Raw genomic sequence first — 24,915 nt, 5'->3', positions numbered from 1 at the left:
GTTAGTCATGCAGCAGGAGCCACCACAGTACTTGCATGTGTGTTGAGCAGTATGGAGCTGTGAAGGGGAATGCTGACATAGCTGGAAATAGAGTAGCACTAGCAGGCATCACCATGTGACACTTGGTAATACTTTGTTCCCTGTCATTTTGTTTCTGAAAATACACATTTGTGGTGACAGGAGGACTCCGAGGGTAGCAGTTAGGAGAGAGGCTAGTTTAGTAGTTGGTTTTCTTCTGACTGGTCTAATAGCACTTCCAGGATATTTTGCATGTCCAGAAAAGAAAATGCTTTATTTGTTTTGAAAGGGGACATCTGTAAAAGATTGCGGAATTTTCTGTTTCCTCCCGAGCACCAAGGTCAGAGCAAATTTTCTTCAGTTGTCAGATGGGGAGGCAGGCCCTGTCTGGCCCAGCCCAGGCCTGTTAGCATGGCAGTTGTTGCTGAGGGGTGAGCTGAAGGGCTTTGTGAGAGGCTGAGCATGATGCCTTCAGTAACCCTGGCAGTGCTGTCCCTGATGCTAATGCAAACAGGAAATTAAGCACAGGAGACAAAAAATAGATGCCATTTTGGCATTACCTCTGAGGCTATCGTTTGGATCTTAATGGTGCAGAAGATGGTGCAGTCCAAGGAGTTGGACTGCAGGGGTCCTGTAGGAAGGAGCTGAGCAGCTCTTCTGAAGAACAGTTGATCTGGGTTGTAGACCCTTTTACAAGGGGAGCTTGTGCAGGTGTAGATTTGTAGCTCAGATCCTTAATTAGCCTTATGCTCCTTGAAGTTTAGCACTCACTCTGAGTGGTTGCTTGTATTGCGTGGGCCTGGCCTCAGCTGTTATCTTAGCTAGTCTTATCTGCTTAGATGCTGCAATCGTAGCTTCTTGCTGTGACTATCACTAGCTTGGGGTTTGAACATACGATCTTCAGTCAGCATGCATTTCCTCACAGCACTACCCCCTGTGAAGCAAGACAGAGCTGTTTTGCAAATGAGGAATGAAAATGCACTAAGGACTAAAACACTCATCCAAGGACACATAGGATGCCTGTGCCAGAACTTAGATCTTCAGCTATCTCGATGGTGATTGGAAAATCTGAGTAAATCATCCTGTACCAATAAAATTGCAGGAATAAAGTAGAGATGAGGCAAGGTTCAGTTCTTCCATATTCAGTGTAAGGCTTTGCTGACCTAAGAATACAGTGCTCTATTCCAAACATGATCTGTGAGCTTCTGTTCTTACAGTATGATTAATTTTTAAAAAATGCTTTCCTTGCATATTTGTTGGGCGTAGAAGGAAGGCTGGAAACTAGAAACCCTCTGGAATGTCTTTTCCTGTACACAGAAGTGCTGTTACTGACCTGTGATAAGTGCATAAAATGCTGATTGGAGTATTGGCAGTAAGGATACTCCCTGGATACCCAGAAGGTGATTTGACCTCTGCACATTGAAAAATAGTAGCTTTTTGTTTGTTTGTATATGCAGTACCTGGATCTAACATAACATCCCTTACATCTTACTGAGAGCTGTTCGCTGATTTCGTGGAGGTTTGAATCAGGCACCTAGCACCAGAAAAAATAGCACTGTTGAATTCTGTGGAAGAAAAAGGGTTGTTTTTTAAATAAAGCAGAAAGGAGTAGTGAAAGATGGGCAGATGGGAATGAACACATACGCTAGGTAATAAGGGACTGCAAATAATAAAATAAAGCACAGAGGAGAATACTACCACTTCAGTGGGGATCATCAGCAGGGATCTATAGCTCTGGGGCTGCTTAGGATTTTTTCGTCTTATGCCTCATTACAATGTTAATAGTTAAAATGAATATGAATGTGTTCTCTATCAACAAAGTTGACACAGAAAAGGATAGGTTAAGAAAGACTGTGAAACAGTGATTCTCTCTGCCCTCCGTTGTTTAACTTTTGAATGTTGGCAACTCATACAGCTTGGGGTGGAGGAGGAAAAAGAGCCTGAATAATTTGAAATATGCAAATTCTAAAGATGAAATTTGGAGGAAAATTATCCTCAGTGTTTCAAAAATAGCATATGATTTATTGGATTCAGTGTATGCATGTAATAGTTACTTCTTTGCTATGCACAGACTCCTTATGCTACTAAACAGGTATGTATCAGTTTCCCTAAATGGCAGTGGTAAGGTCAAGTCAGATAAGGACACGTGCTAATTCCTGATTGACTCCAACTGCCAGTATGTATGTGGGTTCATATTTCTAATTAAATTGAACTGCATCTTGTCTTCCACTTAATGATTATGAAAAAGGAGAAAAAGCATAGAGGAATTATGTATACATGATGTTGTTTTTATGGCAGGCATCAGTAACAGGCTAATTTTAAGTAGAATTCTATTTCTGCTTTCATTTAGTTAGAGAAACATTAAATCCCTGCTGAAGTCAGCAGGAGTTGTGTATGCTAGGCATCTGAGAAGGAGGCATCTGGCTTGATGACTTGGATCAAGCAGCAAAAGCTTGAAACTCTTACAGCATTGATACTGGAAAACAAGGTCATTGTTTAAAAGAAAAAATCCCTTTGTTCAGAAGAAATTGCTTAAGTCACATGTAGGAGAAAGGAGCCAAACTTGAACCAATTTCTCCCTGATTATAAGCTACATAAAGGAAAAACGAAATTGTTGAGGATGTTAGCAGAGCTTGCGATGTTTGTGCTTTGCTCCCTTTGTGCCATTGGAACTAATGAGAGCAGGGATGGGGATGCCCCTGTAAAACTGTAGTGGCTCACTACAGGTGGGTGTTCTGTCCTATGAGAAGATTGCTAAGGAGACTTCTCTCAGAATTCAGCTAGTGCTGTCAGTCCTTCACCCTAACCACTAAAAGTTCACTGCTTGCTGCCACAGTCCAGAAGCACGGATTGTAAAGAATCTGAATGAAAAGTTGTCATCTTTAGATGACTTAATGCCTTTTTATTCTTTGTCTAGATGTACAGGGGCTTCCAGATAATGCCGCACGTTCAGTACATCTACACAGAAGCCTCAGAGAGTCTTTGTGGTGTGAAACTGGAGGTCAACAAGTACCAATATCTGATTACAGGTAAAGGACAACGTACTTTGTAATCAAAATCTTCCATTCTATACATATGGCTTCTAAAGACATGGGCAGCTGTGTACCCAGCTCTGTTAACAGCCTTCCAAATGTTAAGGTATTCACCAGTGTTTGGGAGTGAAAAGACAAGGGGCAGTGGGCTCAATCTGGAACACGAGAAGTTCCATCAGAATATGAGGAAAAAAACAACTTTGCTTTGAGGATGACAGAGCACTGGAACAGGCTGACCAGAGAGGTTATGGTGTCTCCACAGGCTTTAGCAAGGTACTGGACTAGATGATCTCCAGAGGTCCTTTCCAACCCATTCTATTCTGAGTACAGACAGTTGAGATAAGAGATGCAAGGAGATAGGGATGTGACAGTTGCCAAGTCCCTCTGAAGGTGTCAATTCACTTGGTTTTGCAATATTGTTGAGACAAACTTGTCACTATTACTTACCTGTATGTTGCTGCTGGTGCTTACAGCTGGCATAGCACTCCTAACTTACAGAAGTGCTGTAATCTCTCTGGTCAGAAATTCCTGAGCCAGTTAATAAAAAGAAAGCAGTTGTTGAGCAGGGACTGAAGCCAAACATGCTGAGAGCATTAGCGGTCTCAGGAAATGAGCAAAGTGCTTGAGCTGAGAAGTGCTAACTTGTGACTATGTGTCTGTTTTCAAGGCCGCGTGTACGAAGGGAAGGTTTACACTGGCCTGTGCAATTGGTATGAGAAATGGGACCGACTGACTCTGTCCCAGCGTAAAGGACTGAATCATCGTTATCATCTGGGCTGTGGATGCAAGGTAAGTGGTGTTTCTAATTAGGTAGTGTTAAGATGTTAGAACCCTAGAATTTTGTTTCCTCTAGCTGGTAATCCCAATGATGGTGAACAGCCAGTGAAGGAAATAAAGGACAGCAGTTTTTGCAGGGAAAATGGAACAGCTCAGCTTTAGTTTTGAGATTAGAGAAGAGATACATAAAAATGCCGTGTCTATGCCTTTGCAATTCCATGTTGGAGCTAATTGGGGCTAGGGAAGCCTTTTAGAATCCACACAGAATTGTTTGCAGATGAATGAAATCAAGCACCAAAGGCTTGGCAAAATATGGCCAGCTTGCTAGCTTTTTTTTTTTTTTTCTCTTGTGCAAACAGTTTGAATAGTTAAAATCTGTCAGCCTGGCACCAAGATTTTTCTCATGGCCTCAGACCTGCAAAAACATAGATAAAAGCTCAACTTTTCTGAACCTGAGAATCCTCTTCGACTCTGAAATTACCTGTGTATGTGAAGTTAAGCATATGTTTACATGCTTAATAAACTGAGGCCAAATTTTGAGTTAGTAAGCAAGGTTCTAAGGAGAGGAATTTTTAATCCCTTGCTTCTGCTAGAAAGGCATTTTATACAAAGTTCTGTGTTGCCTCACCGGTTTGCTCTTTACAATTGCAGATTCGGCCCTGCTACTATTTGCCCTGCTTTGCCACCTCCAAGAATGAGTGCATTTGGACAGACATGCTCTCCAACTTCGGCCACTCAGGACACCAAGCAAAGCACTATGCCTGCATCCAGAGGGTGGAAGGTTACTGCAGCTGGTATAGAGGATGGGCGCCTCCAGATAAAACGATCATCAATGCCACAGATCCCTGAGCACGCTGTACCTTCCTTATCTTCCCTCTCCCTTACTTGTGGCTGATCTTCCTTTGGACACTAACTCTTACCTGATCATGATGATGACAATGAAATTAGTGCCTATTTTCTTGCAAATTCTAGCACTTCGAACACTTAAAAAAAAAAAAAGAAAAAAAAAAAAAAAAAAAAGGAAAAAAAAAGAGAGAGAGAAAAAAGAGAAGGAAAGAAAAAAGTCTGTGCTACCTTACTGAATTTGTAGTAGTTACCTTTTCCATTTTTGATACCACTCGTTTTGGTCAGATGACGTTTGGGAGCTTACTTTTGCACACCAGAGGGAAAAATGGAGGAAAAAAACCATGGAGCTCTTGCTCTCTTACATGTATCATTAGCTGTAGCAATATAATCTCTATTTTTTTAGGAAAACAAAAATCTAAAAACTATGCCAATTAGGCACTGTATTCTTCTGTGCGCTGGCTTCCCCTCACCCCTCCTCATGCACTAAATGCTGAAAATGCGTAGACAAATCTGTTTAAAGAAAAACAGGTTTCATTAATCAGATTGGCAGATGAAGCAAACTGAAAAGAAACCCAGCTTAAACTCTGGATAAAAATGACATCCAAAAGAAATCCTCCTCTATGGAAGAGATTGGCAATGTGATTGACTCCAGCAGTGGGAGAAATTCACCTGGTGTGTCTGACCGCATCATCTGGTAAAAGCATTGTTGGCTGATTGTCCTAGCTAATTTAAAGAGCATATTTAAAGTTCTGGCTTTCTCCAGAACAAGGAGAGAGTATTTTGTATTTTTGTTGTTGAAAAAACAAAAGCCCCATCCCCTGTGTTCAGGGAGGTAAATCCACCTGCAGCAGAGCAGATAAAATGCTGTGGCATCCTGTTTTGAGCAGTGTTGGGCCTGAACTCTTTGCAGCTCAGCTTCAACAGCACAAACAGCTTGTAAACACCTTAAATCCAACATGCAAAAATGCCAACTGTAAATCAATCACATGGGAGAGGGAAAGGGGAGACTTGCTAGAGCTCTTATTATAAAAAAATCTATTGCCAAAATAGTGTTTTGCTGAACTAAGATGTATATACATACACATAATGACATAAGCTATTTTTGACAAGACGTGGAAATTTTTTAGTGTTAGAAACAAAAGAATGGTTTGATTGTGTTTTAAAGACAGAAATATTGACATTCCGAGTCAGTGAGTTGTTCTTAAGATATTGAAGCTCCAGTGTATCTGCAGTAGTGGCTACAGTCATTGTTTCCTCTGTACCCCAGCACCACAGTTCCTCCCTGCAGCTACACTAGCTGTGTTTGTTTATATAGTGAGAGGAAGTGGGGGGGGGGGGGGGGGAGGGGGGAGGGACTAGGCAAGGAAGAGTGGTCTCCTGATAAGTGCTGGCTGGGATCATAAAATTTCAGCTGTCCAGAGGATTCCTTCTGTGTCAAGTGCTGTTTTCCCCCTCTAGGCACTGTAAAGCATAGATCTGTGCATGTGCTCATACTGTGTCCTGCAGTGATGTGGGAGGAGGAGCCTTACTGTCTTGTGCTTTGCTGTTGACTGGAGAAGTTTTTTCGTTCTATTTTGTTTTTTTTTTTTTATTAAGAAAACTATAATATAATTTTTCTTATCAAATAAAAGTATTTTAAGTTTTAATGACGGTGAAGAAGGGGTTCTGACAAAATGGGTGACTGAGTTTTGAATGGGGAGGGCTTGGGCAGGGAGAAGATTATGCTTAACTTCATTTTTGTATTATTGTGATTATTTATCTTAAGTTTCCATATATCTTCAATTCATTCCACTTAGAAAGCAGAGCTGCCACCAGCAGGAGAAAGTGTTGCAGTGATCCCAGCCCAGAGCAATACAGCGTTTTATAGTCAGTGACCTTCTCAAGTATTGGAGAGTTTTTTGGGGCCTCTTTGCTAAATGGAAAGGAATGGACGTCTGAGATGGGTCTTGATGCATTTTTATGGCTCTTCTGTGCCACCAGTGCTCTGGCAGATATACATGCCTTGAAATGCCCCACTCACTAGATGAATTGTTACAGCAAAAAAAATTGTTACAAAAAAAAAAAATATTGTTACAGCTTCATTTTCAGCATGAGCTTTAAAGGGCATTTTTAAGGAGCACCTTTTAGGAGGCACCTAGGTTTGCTGTGTATTTTTTTTTTCCAGCTGCTCTGAGTGGCAATACAGAACTCAACACACTGAAAATCCATTGGATTTTCCTGTGATTCAGGCTTGGAACACTTTTCAAAAAGTCCTCTTCCCTGTGACTACTCCTAAATTATAGGTTGGAGATGAGAGGGAGAGTAGTAGGGTGCTTCATCAGTCCCATCATAGGTTCAGGTCAAGAGCCCTTTTGGCAGAGTATGGGATTGGGCATTTGGACACAGTGGGGCAACCTCTGTTTGAGCTTTGTGCTGCCAACAAAATCTCCAAGGGCTCAATCTCATTGAGTTCAGAGTGGAGCCAACTTGGCCAGCAGGGATGCTTCCACCCACACTGTCCACACTGTGTGGAGTCAGCAGTTAGGGAGATGCTCCTCAAGCTCAAAGCGACCTCGCAAAGCTGATGTTTCTTTGAGCTGCAGCCACTTATCATGGCTTCAGACGCTGAATGAGAATGCCCCTCGAAGCAGTGAAGTGTTGATTTTTCATTTAATTGCAGCTCTGCATATTTTACCTGTCACTGATTCATGTAGCTATAGCTGAGACATCACAGTATTGCACTCAAATTATTGTGGAAATATTTTCATTCTAATGCTATGAGGGCTTGTGTCCCCAGGTAGGATATAATGTAGCTATGTGCTTTGTAAACAACAAAACAGCAACCGTACATTACCAGAAAATAAATTGAATTCACATTTTGTATTGCAGACGGTAAAATATTTCTGAGATGCATACAGCTAGACCAGCAAGGGGTGGGGTTTGGTAGCAAATCGTTTCCCTTGTTGTGTAAGGAAACAGTTGTTAAGACTTTTAAAAATGTGGAGCCAAAAGGAGGGGGAAGAATCCAGTAAAAATACATTTCTTTTGGGAAGCTACTTAATTTTGTTTCTGTGCATGCTATCAGGGACATCTGCTTCTTGGGCTAAGCTTTAGCTTGTGCTTGCATTAAGGACCTGCCTGAAGGTTCCCTTGAAGTAGAAGGGAGCTGTTAATGGGGCTTGTATGGGCTCTAACTCAGACTCTAACACTTATTCCATTCTCTCTGTGCTCTCCTTTCTCCTATCCTGCTAAGCTGAGAGTGATCAAGAAACATTTAGATGTTGTACTAAGGGACATGGTTTTCTGGGGAAGTATTGGTGGTAGATGGATGGTTGGACTAGATGATTGTGGAGGTCTTTTCCAACCTTGCTGATTCTATGATTGTTCTCAATTGTTAGAACACACCATGAAGGATGTGGGCACTGAGAGACAGGATATAAGGAGGCAGGTATGAAGTTCTCCCCCACGTACTGGGTACTGGAGCATGCAATGGCTCACACGAGTCACCTCTCCCATGCTCTTCACTTTGCAATCAAAGCAATCAAAGGTTAGATGGAATCTATCAACTGCCCACCTCATGAGAGCATGATCTCCAGGCACATGTAGGATGAGGGCAATTTTCCCCTCTATATGCCATCTCTATATAAGCCATTCTCTTGCTTTTTAAATTATAATTATTTTCCTTTTTTTTGCTTGAGAGTGTTTTCCCTTAGAAATTATAAAAAGTATGAAAAATATATTGAAGGATAGGGAATAATTTATCTTAATTTTCCTTTCCAAAAAGGAAAGAGATGGAGATGGAGAAAAGGAAGAGATCTGTGATTGGAGTACCTTGACTGAAGTCCTCTTGGGATCACCGAGATACTGTGGTCCCCCCCTGTGGTAGGCTTCCCTCGTCCCTCCATGGGACAAAACTGCAAGTTTAGGACTAAACTTGTCATGTTTTGAAAAATTGCATGGATTTTTACATAGGACATTCATGCAGGTTGGAGTACTATCTCAGGGTGATTAATAGCAAACACGCTGCAGTGTTTTTCACACTAAGGACTCAAAGTAAAAGCCTCCATGGGAACAAACCATTCTCCATTCTTTCATATATCTTTGAAAAAAATATTTAAAATGTCTGTTCTAGCTTAGAAAGGTAGGGCAAAACTTCTGCAGAACCTTTTTTAATTGGAATAAGTTGCTTTTGGTGTTACTAGTGTTGACAACAAGCTTACCACTCCGCTAAGCACTGCTGCTTTGCTTGTACTGGTTTCACACTCTCTCTGACACTATCCTTCCTTCACAGAGCCATTCTGCTGTTCCTGATAGTCATGGAAATTTGGGGAGGGAACCAAACCTGCGTGAAAAATCTTGTCCAGAAGGAATGTATTTGTTGCTAAATTTTCTAGCACTGTTTACAGTTTTCCTCCATGTTATTTATAAATTTTATATTCAGTGAATGTATATTGTCTTTTAAGGTAATGTTGCATAATGTTCACTTTTTATAGTGTCCTTTTATTCTAAACAGTAAAGTGGTTTTATTTCTATCACAGACATTCTGTCTCTGCTTCACTTACGTTAGTTTCTGCCCACTTTAAATGTACACAGATGGATTTGCAAGTGGATTTATTCATTTCCTTCCCTTTCTTGATACCATTTATTGGGCTCAAAGCAAACATTCCCCCTCTGGCAATTCTTGCTCTTTGGCAAAGACACCACCCTATAATCCCACCATCTCTCTGAGAGGTTGATCTCTTGATGAGTTGTCATAAGCCCAGGAGAGACAAAAAATCGTTTTTGAAGTTAATGTATCCTACTTGTTAATTGGCCATAGGGGGTCACTGCAGAACAGGGCTGTCATAATGTAGTCATGTAGCACCAGTAGGGCCTTAGAAGAACAGTTGCCAGATTGTTTTTATTTCTAGTGAGCCAGGGGGACTGTTGAAAGGTACACACCCACAGCAAAGAAATTGGAGATTCCTTTCTCAGATCTTTTCTGCTGTGGAATATCAGAGCCTTGTGTCCTTTCCTTAGTTTTATTGCTTAAGGTTGGGTAAAAATGCCCTCTTGTCATAGAAGCAAGCTTGAGAGAAAGCATTTTCAACTAAATTAAAATACAAATACAGTCCTGTAGCTGTTAGAATCGCTATTTCCTCCATAAAGAGGAAAGAATAAAGCAGACTTACATCTGCTCTGTGTTTCATCCAAAGGCTTAGAGACCGAGCTTAGAAAGTTTTCGGCATACGTGGATGAGGGTCTCTTATGTGAGAACTTCATTGCTTAAAGTATGCCGCACTCAATGAAGTAATACCATAACACCAACTAGAAACACTTCCAGGATCAGCAACCAAAGCACCCGTGTTTACTCGTATAGCTTGAAAACACCTACAGGAAAGGAAAGGAAAGACCACGGAAGGGATATTGTTATCATTCCTGATACCTTGAGAAGCTGATGAACAGTGTGCAAGTTTCACATACATTTGCTGGAGTGCTGACTACTTGCTTGCCTTAAGTGCTTACTCTCTCTGTCCCGGATACTGTGAAAACACAGCTAGGAAGATCTTGGGAAATTATGTAGACTCATTCAATTTCTCCCTCAGGCAGAAGAGAGAAGCAGGCCCCCAATCTGGGAAGAGCAGGTCATAATTTGCCCAAGTAGATTGTTGCTTGTGTAAATGTTTGGAAAGTGACTGATTTAAATCAGATTACTTCAACTTGCATGTCAACAACAGTGTGTGCTCAGATATTATCTACAGCTTTAAAAGGTTCCTGTATTCTTTGGGAAGTAAGCAATAGCATCTGCAAGCTGGTGATAAGTTATAGAGATGACAAATAAGTGAAATTAAGATCAGTGCTTCACTAAACCAAACTACGATATGGTTATAAATGTGTTGTGTACACGCAACGGAATCATATTTTGAGACAAAAAAAATGTAATGATAAATTGCCAGGTAACACATTTGCAATGAGAAGCTTAATCAAGTCTTCCAAAAATACCATTTCTGAAGTGATGGCCAAAGTCACAACTGTCCCCAAAACACTATGCATGCCACAAATCCCTCTTCATAAATAATGAGAATTAAACGCAACAGGATTTATCAATTACTTTGTCTTAAAGATTGGCAACCAACTCTAGCTCGGTATGTAAGGACCATCCATTTCTTTGTCTTAAACGCTCATGCAACTCTCATCACTGCAATACTTGAGCGTTTCAGAGTATGACTGTACTTACCTTCACCATGTACACGTGAAATATGAAAGAGCTGCTGGCCCCACAGCACAGTTAGAGTGCACAGAGTATTGGAGCAGAGAAATGAAAGAACAGCCTTCCAAGGTTTTCAGGTACCTAGTGAGCACTGGTGGGATCTTCTACAAGAAAAAAAGTGAAGCTTCTTCTGGAATTCTGAAGCTCCCCCTGGGTGTTTGTTTCTGCTGCCAGGTCCATAACACCCTATCACGCAGACTGTCAACTCTGCTCACATTTGCAATCAAGCACAGAACACAGGCCTGGATGGCTCACACATGGGGCCATGGTTCTCACACAGAGGGTCACATGGACTTGTCAGCCAGGCAGGGAGAGTCACTAAGTCACACATATAAGTTGGGAGGAAAACTCACCAAGGACTAGTTATCCTTGTAAGCAAAAGGAAACAAGGTACTAGCAGCTTTAAATGAAGCCACTCATATGTTCTCCAGGACTAACGCCAAGTCTGCAGCGGGCATTTGTGCATGTCCCTTTGGAAGGTTCCCTAAGAGGTTGATATGGTGCCCAACAGCCACGCAACACACTGGGTACTTCGGTGTTGGCAAGAAGACCAGAGCCACTGGGCAAAGTAAACACTACAAGCTGAAAACAACCTCTGTTTTTGGAACTTCAGTTTTCTTTGAGTACCCAGTCAAGCTGATAAGTATTTCATGGATGGCAACCTCATGACAGACCAAGCAAACTAATGTGAGACAAACAGTTATTTCTGCCCATATCCCAGTCTTCCTATGTATCGTAAACAACTCCAGTGTGACAGGAGGGGAAACAGTTAATCTGAATAAAGTGATTCCATACTTCATGAGCTTTTTTGCATATTGCTTTTGAGCTAGTAATTCTCTGTAAGCAAAAATTGAGGCTCTCCCCAGCATACCTATCGCTCTCTCATGCCCAAATCACATTTACTGCTTCTCCCCCACCCATGCTGGAATCAGAAGAAAGCACAGGTACTTACCATCTGCTTATGGCTCGGGAAGAAAGTTTGCTCCACGAGAGGGAACTTCTCGGGACCCAGCGAGTTGAAGATTTTAATGAGCTGAGAGAACTTGGGAGGGACAGAGGGGGACAAAAAAAAAAAAAAAGAAAATGGAGAGAGTAGATGTTAGTGGCCTATTGTGCAACAGGTAAAAGCTTGCAAAATGTTCTGATACTGGTGAAGAAGGCAAGTGAAAAAAATGAAAAATGTTATTATGCCTGTCCCACATTGCTTTCTTGAACAAAGAGAAGAAAAACAATTAAGAACTTGCGCTAGTTACCCAGGGCCAAACTGAACAATATACACAACCTTGGACCAAGAAGAGGAGTTCAGGAGACAGAAGGGGGTCAGTTTGGATTTAGTTATGGATTTACTATCAACAAGCATTAATTTCCCAGAGGTGGCTGGGGAGAGGTTGGTGCCCTTCTTGTTAGAGGAAAGGGCTTAGAGGCATGATCAGGTGGAAAATCAGTGCCCCACTACTGAGCAAAGAGAAACAAAACTGAAACTTTTCCTTGCATCTCTGTCCCAAAGCCAAAGTAAAGCAAGACACATCTACCCATGGTGCTGAAGGGAAAGAGAATAGCTAAGGGATAAAATTGACAAGAGGACCACCAGGTCTGAGCACCAGACCAAGGAAGCATGATTGACACTACTTGCAATTGTTATGAACTGAGGGTCTCCCAGCATCCACCCAAACAGAGCAGGAGAAAGGAGACCATCTCCTAGCCATGCCCCACCTACATGTCCCAGGTAGCCATCGTCCCAGACTGTCAGCCGGAGCTTCCCCATTATCACCATTATTATCATCGTTATAAACTGTTTGTTATTCAGGATTGTGCCCAGCCAGATGGAAAGTTTCCCATGATAAGAGTGTTCTGATTTCTAGTTATGTTCCAGAGACCCAACAGAAGTTTAGCACAGTGAGTTCCTGCCCCAAAACGGCAATTTCTGAATAATCAGATTAATACATACATTGTCTGCAGCCTCCCTACGTAATCTGTCATTGATCAGATGGAAAAAACAACCAAATCTGCCTAAGAGAAATCTGATATCTTGAGATAGTATGATAGAAAAATTTTCCAAAACAGATCTAGTACAGAAAAGGGAATAAGAAGTGTCATACATATTAGAAAACCTCCAAATATTAGAAGCAAAAGCAGGGATTCTTCACAATCACGCATCTAGCTACACCCCTCCCCCTCTGAAGAGATACAGCTCTGTTCCCATGGACAATGCTGACCTGGCAGTGCTGTCAGTGATGTGGTAAGACCAGTCTTGCAGGAAAGGAATGAGGCTGAATACAGTAGCTTGATTATTTTCATGAATGTTGAGAGAATAAAGTGATTGGGGATTGCTTGACAAGAAGTGAGAATCTTGGCTCCTGCTGAGCTGGTAGACATGGATGAACTCACTCCTCATTGGTGTCCTATTTGCAAAGTGATTTAGAAACAGCATCAAGTTTCCAAGTCCTCTGAAATGTGGTAAGATTGAGTTAAACTAACAAAAGGCCTCCAGTCTGGGCCAAGTCTCACTGTAAGTTCTTTATGTAAGTTCCTTCAAGTTTCTCATTAAAGCTAGGGATGCATTCATCTTGAAGGCGATCTTTGTGTCACCCTTATCAGTGGAGGGAGGTGACACATATTTTAGGGGAAGGGAACAGACATCTGGGGAACCGGGAAGAGAAGAGAAAGCCTACTTTCTTCCAATAGTATGGGCTGCCTGATCTTACATGTTCTAGGCACTTCAGGGGAATGGCTAAAGGCAGCAAATGTACCAAGCTTCAACTTCAAGGTTAGATTGCAGATAAAGAGAGAGCTACTGTGATAGAACTCCTGTCCCACTTCCTGGGCTAGTCTAAGCAAAAGCAATTCTCTGCAAGAAACTGGAACTTGCCTTGAGAAGAAATACCCCTTTGAAAGTTAAAGAGCAATCTATGTGAGGAAAAAAAAAGTGCGACCAGCATGTAAAAAAGAAAAAAAACTTTAGCTGCAGGGTGTGTGCCAGACTCAGGCTACATGCTGAAGGGGCAGCTGCCAGCAGATTTGCAAACAAATTAGAAGAATCCTTTTGCTAATCTCGTGTGTCAAAATGTGGCATTTAAGAAAGCTCAGGAAACAGCAAGAGCTGGCATATCCCATCACTAACACCACCACCCCCTCATATGCATCAGTAGATAAGAGAAAAACTCCCTGTGTGGAATAATTATTGTTGGCAAGAGAGGTATTGATGTTGGGGGAAGGAAGACAGTTTACTTCTCTTTACTACTTGTACTAGAGCTGCACATCCTAGAGAAGAAAAAACAAAGCCCTGTTTTGACTAGCAAAGTGAGCAAACAGGACTTACAATGAGACAGAGACAGGGAGAGGAAGAAAAACACCCAGACTGTGAGCAGCACATGTCTTTCACTGTGTGCAGCACATGTCCTTCACTGTGCGTGAATGCAGACTTGCTGAACCACAGACACTGTGATGTTGAGGTGAGATCTGTGTTATACCAGAAAAACAGCACAAACATAATAACTGGAACAGCTGGGTGGCTGACAGGTGGCATCCCAACTTCTTCCTTGGGCTTACTTTCGATGCATGCAAGTGAGAGTCTCAGTGATCTGCCAAATTTCTGCCTTTGGTATTGGCCTTTGTGAGTCACTTCCTTCCTTTTTTCCTTCTTGACACTTATTGGACAATAAGTTGGCAGAAACATGCATGTTGCATGGTACAGGATCCTCTCGGATACCCGATGGTAAAGTCATCACTCCCAGTGCGTTTTAGATGGATAGGAATGTTCTCATCAGCAGTCCAACTAGAAATAAATGCTCCTTACACATTTTTGTGTCACTTCTTACTGTCTGTTGCTCCACTGATTTTAATGAGATTGCATTTGGACTGCAGAGCAAAACATGGGGCAAGGCAATATGGCAAAGTCAGGGTTTGAGGCACTTGGAACAGATAAACAAGTGGAAATATCTTGCTTGGCTGCTTGGTTTCAAGGTACTTGCATGGAATCTTTCCAGAGAAATAAGAAGATCCATTCAGAACATCTCAAGTCCATTTGTATATTTTTAAAATGTTTAGGCCACCAGGGAGCCTATGTTCCTCTACAGTCCATAATAGCTTGGCTAGGAGTCTACTTGGACTCTGTAGATGACTGTCATCAAGACTTCTAATTACCTACAGTCTTACAGATGCAAAAGCTGTCTTACAGACATTTTCGCATGCAATACTTTGAGCATTGTTCCCACTGGATTTTGTATCATGACTTTTACAACCACATATATATATATATTTATGAATGGTTAAAGCATTGTGTTTCACATGGTTAGACCATTATTTCTCAATAGTTCTGTGATCATCTTAAAACTTAGACGGCTTAGATCTTTCTCTCTGTGTGAGGTCCCCTCACAGTGTTTGATTTCTGTTGTGTTTTTCTTTTCTTTTTCCTTCAGAAATGCGCATGTCAAACTGTGCCTGTGCTTAATGTAAATTTTAACCTTTGAAGAAATGTGTAGTACTGGAAAATGTCATTAAAAAGCAGGGCTGCATGTTTGAGTATACTCAAGGCCAAACTCAGCTGATTGTAATTACAGTTGCTGAGAAAACACTGATGCAAATTGCCAAGAAAAAGCAGTCTCCATTCCATCCCCCTCCACAAAATCATAAACATTTCTATGAAATGGAACTGTTTTTGGAAAAATAAAAGGGAGAGTGAAAAGCACATTTTCCCATGGGGTTTAATTTCATTTCTTCATGCGCCTCAACTGTTTTAGGTCCAAAAATTTTCCAGTAATCTCTGTTAAGCGGATGCCTTATTTCAAGATGCCTGTTTTGCAATCAAAGTAGAACATGCACCAAAGTGCTCTGTCCCTATCTCACACTCCCCAGCTATCACAAAAATCTGACTCTCCAGCCAGTGAGGCTTTCTGCCCTCAAATGGCCCAGTGCAATCTCTACCTGAGCTAACCTTAATCTGATAAAATTTCAGTTGTGCCAAATGCCAGCTCAGATCCATTTGAGGCGTTAGATTACTTTAGTGCATTACAATCATTTGTCTTTGAGGGTGATGTGTGCACGGGGCAGTGGAGAAAGGAGGCATTCTATAAACCTAAGTGTTTGGAAGTGGTTTCTCTGACTTATCTGGGAGGTTGTCTGAGCCAGCTGTATTCCCTGTGAGGAAAGCATGGCACAGCACAACCAGACCCAGCGTATTTGGACATGAGTTACTGGCAGAGCCAATTTATCCCACGCTGCCTTGCCAGCCCTACATTTTTTATTTTTAGTTTTTAGTTTTCTGCAGTGTGCTGAGTTTGTTTTCTTTCACTTCAGACTCTTAAAAATAGGCCTGCCACATCTTGAGGCCCCTGTACACCATACAAAACATAATTGAAAAGAATGAGTTGAAAACAGTTGACTGATACCTGACAGACTCCAACCACAAATGAGATGGAATAGGCCACATGGCGGTCTTCTCAGCAAAAGCTAGCATATTGTGCAGGCTTTTCGTCTGGTCACTGGGGTCAGCATGCTCACAGTCAGAATAACTGTAGAAAACAGCTTGTACTGAACCTACTACCTCTCTCTTCCTCTCCTTTCAATTCCCAGCAACCCTCATGATTCAAATGGGGACTGAGGGCAAACATGCATCATCTACCTGGATGGAAAAGTGAGATGTAAAAGGAAGGTGGTGGAGTCACTGCCCCTAAAGGTGTTTCAGAACTGTGTGGATGTGGCACTGAGGGACATGGTTAGTGGGCATGGTGGGGATGGACTGATGACTGGACTAAATCATCTCAGAGGTCTTCACCAACCTTAGCGATCTATGATTCTATTTTTTTCTGGACATGAGGACCTGGACTTCCCAGTGCATTACTGCACTGCAACATTTTTGGGTAAGGCAGGACTCTGCCTTTGTCTCAATGGAAACTCCAAATATTGCAAAAAGATTGAAAATTAAGAAGACTTTCAATAATACCAGTACCTTTTTGATAGGAATTGAGTTAAACCCAACACTACAAAGTCATGGAAAGAAACACCTGAGTTACTACAGGCCTCATCTGGACTTAAACCACGGGTCTGAAGACTAACAGACTTTTTATTCCAAGAAAACAACAACCAAAAAGTCTTAAGTAAAGAGGGAAGACAGTTAACTCTTGCTGTAAACATTAAGTCCCATCCCAAACTATATTTGTTCAGTGAGTAGTGGGAATTCCTACAAACATATCTGAGTTTTCCATGGGGCAGTACGTTGGAAAGAACAATCTCCTTGTCAAATCCACATAGCCTGTAGTTGCCTGCTTCAGACCTAGACCAGTGCAGGGGAAATTCCCATTCTGGTAGCAGCAGTGATCAGGGAGGGCAATGAAACTGCTTGGAAGACCCAGATTTGCACTGAAGAAAGGCAGCAGATCTGATTCTTTCCTGCAGGTGCTATGATGGCCAGTCTTACTCCTCAAGCTCTCCAGCTGCTTCAGCTCTCGATGACTTTGAGTTTGTTATAAAATAAATCTGGTTTTAAGGTTTCCTGAGATTTCCAGGTGAACCTGACAAAATTTAAAGAACAGGTGAAGGAGGCTCACAGCATACAATATCACCATAGAATGGTTTGAGGTGAAAGGGACTTAGCTCCAACCCTCTGCTATAGGCAGGGATGCCTCTGTCTAGACCAGGTCGAAGTTCCATCCAGCTGGGCCTTGAATATTAAAACAGTATTGTGCTTCCCAGGAATTTATTCAGATCAAGGTGTTTCCAGGGCACAGTCTTTCAGGCGGAATGAAAAAACACTATTACAGACTTCTATTTCTTCCTGAAATCACTGAGAGAACCTGCACTCTTCCCCCTTTCTGCATCTTCCCACAGCCTTTATCATTTTAAACGGACAGACTTACTTGTTGAAGATAACATCTCTACTTCTCCTGCCTTTCAAGAAAGCATCACTCAGAAAAAGGAGGAAGAAAGCATAAAATACATTTTGCTGACATCTCCAGTGCTATTATTTATTACTATTCAACTATTCTGTCCTACAAGAAATCTAGATGCTACTGTACAACTGTCTGTGACACAAAGAGTCTGGGAAGAAGTAAAACATGCCTTGCTCAGGGTGAGGAAATAAGCCCCAAGTAATATCAAGATGTCATAAATGAGTAGTGCTGATATTTTTTTTTTTGTTAACACTCCCTACCAAATTGCTTTAGTGGCTGGGATAGTGGTTTTAGCGCTAAAGAATCCAGCTCCTATGAAAGAATCCCAAAAGCTGAGTTTAGTGCTTGTAATGCTGTAGTGCTGTAATATGACAGAAAGTACAGCAATAGTAGCAGGGTGGCGCAATCCTAGCCTGCAGCAAAAGAAAACAAGCCCAAATGCAGAAGCCACATGAACAAAAGAAGAAAAAGTACTTACCTTTGGAAGACCACCAGTAGGTAGGAAACTCCAGCAAAAGACCCTTGCCTCCATTGCCAACCCTCAGACAAGGGGTGGATCCTGACTCCACCCCTCCTCGTCACTCAGGTGCACTGCATGCAGCTGAGCTCCTCTGGGTTGTCCCTCCCTTCCCACCAAGTGCTCAATCACTGGTTCAGGTCATAACTTAGCATTTCCACTACAGTGCTGTATCGGTGCCAGATACCTACTTTGCAGTGCTGACATTTAGCATAGCCGAATCATCACTTACCACCCATGGTTTGCTGCAAAAGTTGTAGATAGAGTAGAGGGAGTTGACCGTGTGGATGCCACCATACTGGAGACCAATGATGAGGCTGCGGAAGTCCTCTCCTAGTGCCATGCTGTAGGCGTGCTGTCGGATCAGGACAAAGTCAGGTCTGAAGGACCTGGAAGAGAGCAGAGGAATAATACTACTTTCCACATTCAGCAACACTTCCAGCCTCTCCCTGATTCTTCTCCGTTTTTCCCCTTTAATTTTCATTAACGTATGTTGTCATCATTGTGCCTTTCCTCACGTGTTGCTTGTGTTAGAAAGTAACAAAACAGATTAAAAAAACCACACCCTAGTCTTAATGAAAAAAAGCAAAAATCCAACATAGCTGCAAATATGAGAGTGTAGGAAGAGGTCAAACAGATCTGCTGCAGTTTCCATGTCACTGAGGCATGCACAGGAACAAGGCACACGTGGGAGCCAAGGGTCATAAATTCACGGGTGGGGGGATTCTCTTTTCTTTCAAAAAGCTTGGCCATATTTGGCAAGCTCATTGCAATGTGCTACGCAGATGAGGGAGCAAATTTGTTTCCTGACGATTGAACTTGATATTGAAGCAATGCCCAGTGGGTGGGAAGATCATGAGGGATTTCAAAAAGCTATTGTACACATCCATGCATTAACATACATTCCTCCTTTAATCAGTTCACTGCACATGCAGCACATCTCAGGCTCTTATGGCTGCGAGTCAATAAATAAAAGGCAGGCATGGTAATGTAATTAATCAAATGAGCAGAGTCCAGAGCAGAATCCAGCACTGTGATTCATGGTGCGGACTTCCAGAATATTATTTAGCAAGTCTGGAGCTGGGACTCCTATAGTTCAACAGCAGCAGCTCTCAGCAAATCAACAGAAAAGTGAGGCCCTTTCTAGGTAAGCCAAGAGGACACAGATTTGCTTGCAAACAGTCAGATCTCATTCCTTGTTGATGCTGTGCTTTTGTAGCCATTCAGAAATCTCTGGAAACAGCAACTGGAAAGAAACACTTTCCAAAATTGAGCTCAACAGTTCATTCTTGAAGGCATATAAGGGTCTTTTCCTCTGAAATGGGAGATTATTTTATACTTTAACAAAGGTTGCATCAAGGACATTGGAAAAAATTCCATTCTGTATTAAAGTTTTTCAGAGAAATGAGTTCTTTAACCAGGTCCCATTACCTCACTACCCTCGAACATTTTCCTTGCTAAGAGACTATAATTTCAATCCTTTGGATATATGAGCTGGAAATACTTTGGGTTTATGGTCCCTATTTATATTTCCATCATTTTGGCAGGAAAATTGGAGATGGTAAGTCTGGGCCAGATTGTGGCAACAAACTCTGTATACAGAACCCAGAGCAGCTTTGTTGTTTTAGAGCTGCTCTTTTTGTTTGTTGGCCTGGAGCTTTTGTTCTTGCTCTAGGCATGGCAAGGAGCATGCTCTGCTTTTGTGATGCAAGAGGCCAACTTTTGGAAACATTGTGATTCCCTCCTGTGGAGTATTTTAAACTCCAGCATGTTCCCTAATGTACTTGGCACCAAAGGTGGTACTTTCCTCCAGCAGCAAGATGCATAATGAGCATCAGGAGAACTGTGCTATCACTGTGCAGCTGATTTATGGACCTCCCTGGTGTCAATGTTGTTGAGGCAAGCACTGACTCCCTGCTGAGAAACAGCAAGCAAATCCAAATCTTGGAAAGCTTTGGCTGCTCCATTCTTCTGGACTTGCCATGTAGAAAGCAACTGGAGGCAGGCACAGGTCCTCAGGAGGGATTCATCAGCTTCGTATGAACTAGACTCAATGTCTCCATTGAGCTGCTAAAAGAGTTGCAGTGCCTATGTCAGGAGCTTCAGGCACATCCCTCCTTCATTTAGCTTACAGAGCAGATGAAGAAGGAACCAGTCCTGTTTGGGGCTCAGGTCTTCTCCCCAGACTTGACTCAGGGAATAACTATAATTAGCCATGCATGTTAATTAGCCATCCATGTTAAGGCTGCTGCTCTGCTCTCCCCAGAGGGATCATGAAATCATCTAGGTTGGAAAAGACCTCTAAGATCTTCTAGTCCAACCATCAGCCCATCCCCACCATGCTCACTATGTCTGTCAGTGCCACATTCACAGGTATCTTGAACACCCCCACAGACAGTGACTCCATCACCTCCCTAGGCAGCCTGTTTCAATGCATCACCACTCTTGGAGGAGCTCTTCCTAATATCCAACCTGGTTTTTCCTTTGAACATCTATCCAGCATCCCAGACTGCACATGGTGCCATGATGGGAAGGAAGCCTGTAAGGAAGCGTCACCCACTGAGGGGAGAACACAGTGGCTGGGAAGCTGCCTTTAGCAGCTTTAGTTCTGCCAGCCAAAAGCTTAGAAAACAGCTCTTGTCTTTTCAGATCCTGGCAAAGAAAGAGCTTTTCAGCTTAGAAAATGGACACAAGAATACAGAATAGAAGTAGAAAAGCCCATTTTCAAGCTCTGCATCGTGTAGGAAGGCAGGGCAGTCTTTCACATAGTAGATGAGGAGTGAATCTCTAGAGTGAAGGTGGATGCTGAATCTCTCTTTTGCACTATGGGACAATGACGATGTTCCCATGGATACTGAGAACAAGGCAGAGGAGTGCAGGGCCTGGGACTAGCTGCGAATAAACAGCAGCCAGAAAGCCCAGAGTCTGTAGTTGTCTGTAAAGTGGAAGGCAAAACCAGTGGCAAAATGTGAGGTGAGCGCGTAGAAAGGATAGCAGGCAGTAAAAGGAAATTAATAATCATGGTAGGAATGGCAGTGTGAAAACTGAATAATGGGAGTACAAGTGAGATGCAGAGAAAAGGGCTTAATTCACGCAAGAGGATTGATGTTTTTTTGTAGATTACTTTTGCAAGCTACTCCTCATTCTTGGAGTGTAAATCTTTAACATAGCGAGTCTTGGATTTGAAACAACCAACAGTATAACTGTTTTCTTTGCTTGTTCAAACCAACCCCATACCATCTCACACGACAGAAAGTTCAGAACCTTGGCAGAAAGAGAGGTTAGGCAGAAGTCCCACATTTGAAACAACTGCTGCCAAAACCATCAGGAGAGCCAAACTCAGTACCACCTCCTGTGCTGAGGTCCTAAGCACCCCAGCCCATCAGGTCTAGAAGAGCAATGGCAGGAACACAAGCCCTCTGTCTTCTCTAGATCTTATTGCTCTCTACAACAACCTGGAGGGAAGTTGGCCTTTTCTCCCATGTAACCAGCAATAGGACTAGAGGGAGAGGCCCCAAGTTGTACCAGGGGAGATTCATGTTGAATGCTGGTTAATACTTCTCTGAGAGAGTCAGGTGCTGGATCAGGCTGCCCAGGGATGTGGTGCAGTCAGAAGGTGTTCAAGAAACGTTTAGATGTTGTACTAAGGAACATGATTAAGTGGGAAATATTGGTGATAGGTGGAAAGTTGGACTGCATGATTTTAGAGGCCTTTTCCAACCTTGGTGATTCTATGTAACAACTACTGAGATTTCATTTTCCTCTGGGATGGAAAGGAGAAATCCTTTCCGTTCATGTGGCTGCAGGCTCTGACGGATGGCACAGCCACAGATGGCACAAGCCTGTTAGTGGTGCACAACAGAATTAGCCACCCTTTGGGAGAAGCAATTCTTAGAGGTGTCCATGACTCTTTCTCCCTTTACAATGATTGTCTCTTTGTCCCTGAAGGTAGCCACAGACCATGGCAGCCACTCAATTTGCCTTTCCTCCTGGTAACTGAAACCAGACAACAATTGTCAAAGTTAGTCACTTTGGATGCTGATGAGTGTCTGGAAGGGATGTTGTTGGTGTTGTCAATCCTGAGCCTGGAGTCTGATGCAGCTGTGTGAAATGCTAGTTTCATTTAACAAACTCTCTATAAAACTCATTCCAATGTACTTGGAAGTTTTCTTTCTTTCTTAGTGGTAAAACTATATTTCAGAGACCAATCCAAGTATAAAGCCTGGATCCAAAATACCTAATACTTTAAAGGAAGGAAGAGATCTGACCACAGAGTACTCATGTACTATAAAATCTGTGACAGCATTATCTGTTTCGGTAATGGTGTCATCATAAGTGAAGGAACATAATTTAAGAGATCACTGATGATGACTACGGATGTTAACCATCTCAGGAACAGCAGTTGGTATTCTGGTGACTCTGGGTCTAACTTCTTGAACAATAAGAGAAGAATCTTGTTAGCTCTGAACTAACATATCTCTGCAGAAAACAAGTCTCTAGCCACTGAATGGATAGAGAAGAGATGATAACAGCAAATCCTGCTGGGAGACTTTGTGCCTAAAGGAGATTTCCTATTTCTTATTTCTGACTATAGACAAGAATTGAGCTTGTTTCCTGGCCCTTCAGCTATTCTCTCCGAAGCACAAAGAGCTTGATGGGCATGAAGAAAGAACATACAAGAATAGAGGATGTTGTCAAAATACCCTTGAAGAATCCCTTCCATCTCCAACTGTGAACAGTCATCTGCAGCCAACTCAGATACCTCAGCACCATGAAGAATTCAAAGCAATTTTTGCCTATGCTCTGGAAGGAGGATGGGCTCTCCTGCTCTTTCTTGAAGAGTGCCTGTCTTAAAAGGCACTTCATATCAAAAGGAAAAGATCTTCCTTGGACACTGATGAGGGACATCCTTATTTCAGGATCTGCCACTTGTCCGTTATTCAAAGAGACTTTACTCAATTTGCTGACACTTCCTATTAATGCGCACATTTTTTACTAAGTTCTCTTCTACAGCTTTCCTATCAGCTTGGCATGCAAGGGAGAGGAAGAAAAGTGTGTAATTATGCAATACGATACAACAAGTTTTACATTATTGGGAATTAATGGAGCCTTCAGGCAAGCTTTGGTGGCACAAGTCCAAACACTAAGTGACTGCAACTACCTGAGAAGAGCAGTAATCCCTCCAAATATGCAGTGCCTCAGGTATCTGAGAGCTAATTGAAATGGCATTTATAAATAGGAACGAGTGTTTCATTTATATATTTATTTTTGCCTTACCCGTGTGTTAATGGTATTAAGTTACTGAAAAGTAATAAGAAATCTTACATGTTCGTGTTATATTGGATGTTATGGTGCAATGGGTAATTTGCTAATAAAAAAATCTCTTTCAGTCTTAACCTCATGATGTCATTTTCCACAGAAAGGAGTAAACATTGCTGTGTTTATTCAAAGAAAGAATGAATGTAAGATTAGGCAGAGCTGGTTCTTGAGAAACAAGAAAGTACCACAGAACAGAGAAAGGCCCAACTTTACAGGGCTGAAGGAGAGGAACATGGAGTCTTTTGTGACAATGTGATCAAGAAATGTCTTGGGGAAAGCCATGGGATGTGGGAGAGATCAGTGTAGAAAAAGCAGCAGGAAACAGGAAGCATGGTTGCAGTAGGACCAGTAACTGTATAAATACAGACAAGGACACCTTGGCTCTGATCAGAGGCTCTGATTTGCTACTCAGCAACAGACCAGTAGTTAGTGAGCTATAAAATCACATCATACACGCTCCAACATTTACTGTCGCAATCTCTGAAGTCTCTTACATGTTTTACTTGAATACTGATTGATCTTGGCGAAGAAAAGCATGTAGATCCTGTTGATGTGTCAGGGAAATAACAGTCACACTTCCAACAGCAGCTTGCCTTTAAAACACATGCGATCAAAGCCTTCACAGAAGGAGATCCAGGTACTTTCCAACAGCACAGATTTATGTCAGAGAGGATCTCTGGAGATCATCTAGTCCAATACACTGCTCGTTTAAGGACAACATTTAAAGTTACAAGAGGTTGATCAAAGTCTTGTCTGGGCAAATTTTGAATATTCCCAAGGATGAAGATCCCCGAGTATTTGACCAATCATCTTTATGACCTTCCAGTCAACATCACTCTAGTCCACCAGTGTCTTTTTTAAACTGGAGGGTGCTCACAGCTGGACTCAGTACTTCAGATGTGAACAGTGTCTCATTAGCTATACTCTTACTAATGCCCAGTGAGCCATTAGGATACTTCATCACTAGTGCCTAGTGGTTCACTAGCCCATGAAGTCTTCTCACCCTCCAACTTGCTGACATCCAAGAGCTTGCTGAGGCTGCACTCTGTCCAAGCAGCGGATTGCTAATGAGGCTCTAACTTGATGAGAATTGTACAGGTGCAGCATGACTTTGCCCTTAACATCTCCATTTGTCCTTTTCTAGACAAAGCCATAGTAAAAAACCATGCATAAAGGAGACAAACTAAGGCAGAATTGGAAAAAATAGCTGATCAAGACTGAAACAATCTACAACAGTTCTTAATCATTCCTGTGTTCAGTCCAGGATTAACTAATTAATGAGTGCTCTAA

General features: G+C 42.1%; 2 protein-coding genes across 3 annotated transcripts in view; one reads left to right on the top strand and one right to left on the bottom strand.

Moving 5' to 3' along the window:
* The window catches only part of TIMP3 (TIMP metallopeptidase inhibitor 3), an 89,976-nt gene extending 84,123 nt beyond the window's left edge, over positions 1-5,853 (top strand). For both annotated transcript variants that reach the window (XM_048933493.1, XM_048933483.1), the window contains 3 exons: positions 2,936-3,047; positions 3,718-3,839; positions 4,479-5,853. In XM_048933493.1, the coding sequence (XP_048789450.1) occupies positions 2,936-3,047; positions 3,718-3,839; positions 4,479-4,676 (432 nt within the window). In that variant the 3' untranslated portion in view covers positions 4,677-5,853. The remainder of the gene's footprint in view (positions 1-2,935; positions 3,048-3,717; positions 3,840-4,478) is intronic.
* Positions 1-24,915, bottom strand: part of SYN3 (synapsin III) — a 201,385-nt gene that overhangs the window by 125,175 nt on the left and 51,295 nt on the right. The window contains exons 5-6 of the mRNA XM_048933466.1: positions 18,539-18,695; positions 11,855-11,944 (exon numbers count right to left, since the gene is read on the bottom strand). Coding sequence (XP_048789423.1) covers positions 11,855-11,944; positions 18,539-18,695 — 247 coding nt within the window. The remainder of the gene's footprint in view (positions 1-11,854; positions 11,945-18,538; positions 18,696-24,915) is intronic.

The sequence above is a fragment of the Lagopus muta genome, chromosome 1 (assembly GCF_023343835.1).
Source record: "Lagopus muta isolate bLagMut1 chromosome 1, bLagMut1 primary, whole genome shotgun sequence".
Classification (NCBI taxonomy): domain Eukaryota; kingdom Metazoa; phylum Chordata; class Aves; order Galliformes; family Phasianidae; genus Lagopus; species Lagopus muta.
The sequence above is the reverse complement of the archived record's forward strand: the minus strand, read 5'-3'. Positions and strand labels throughout refer to the sequence as shown.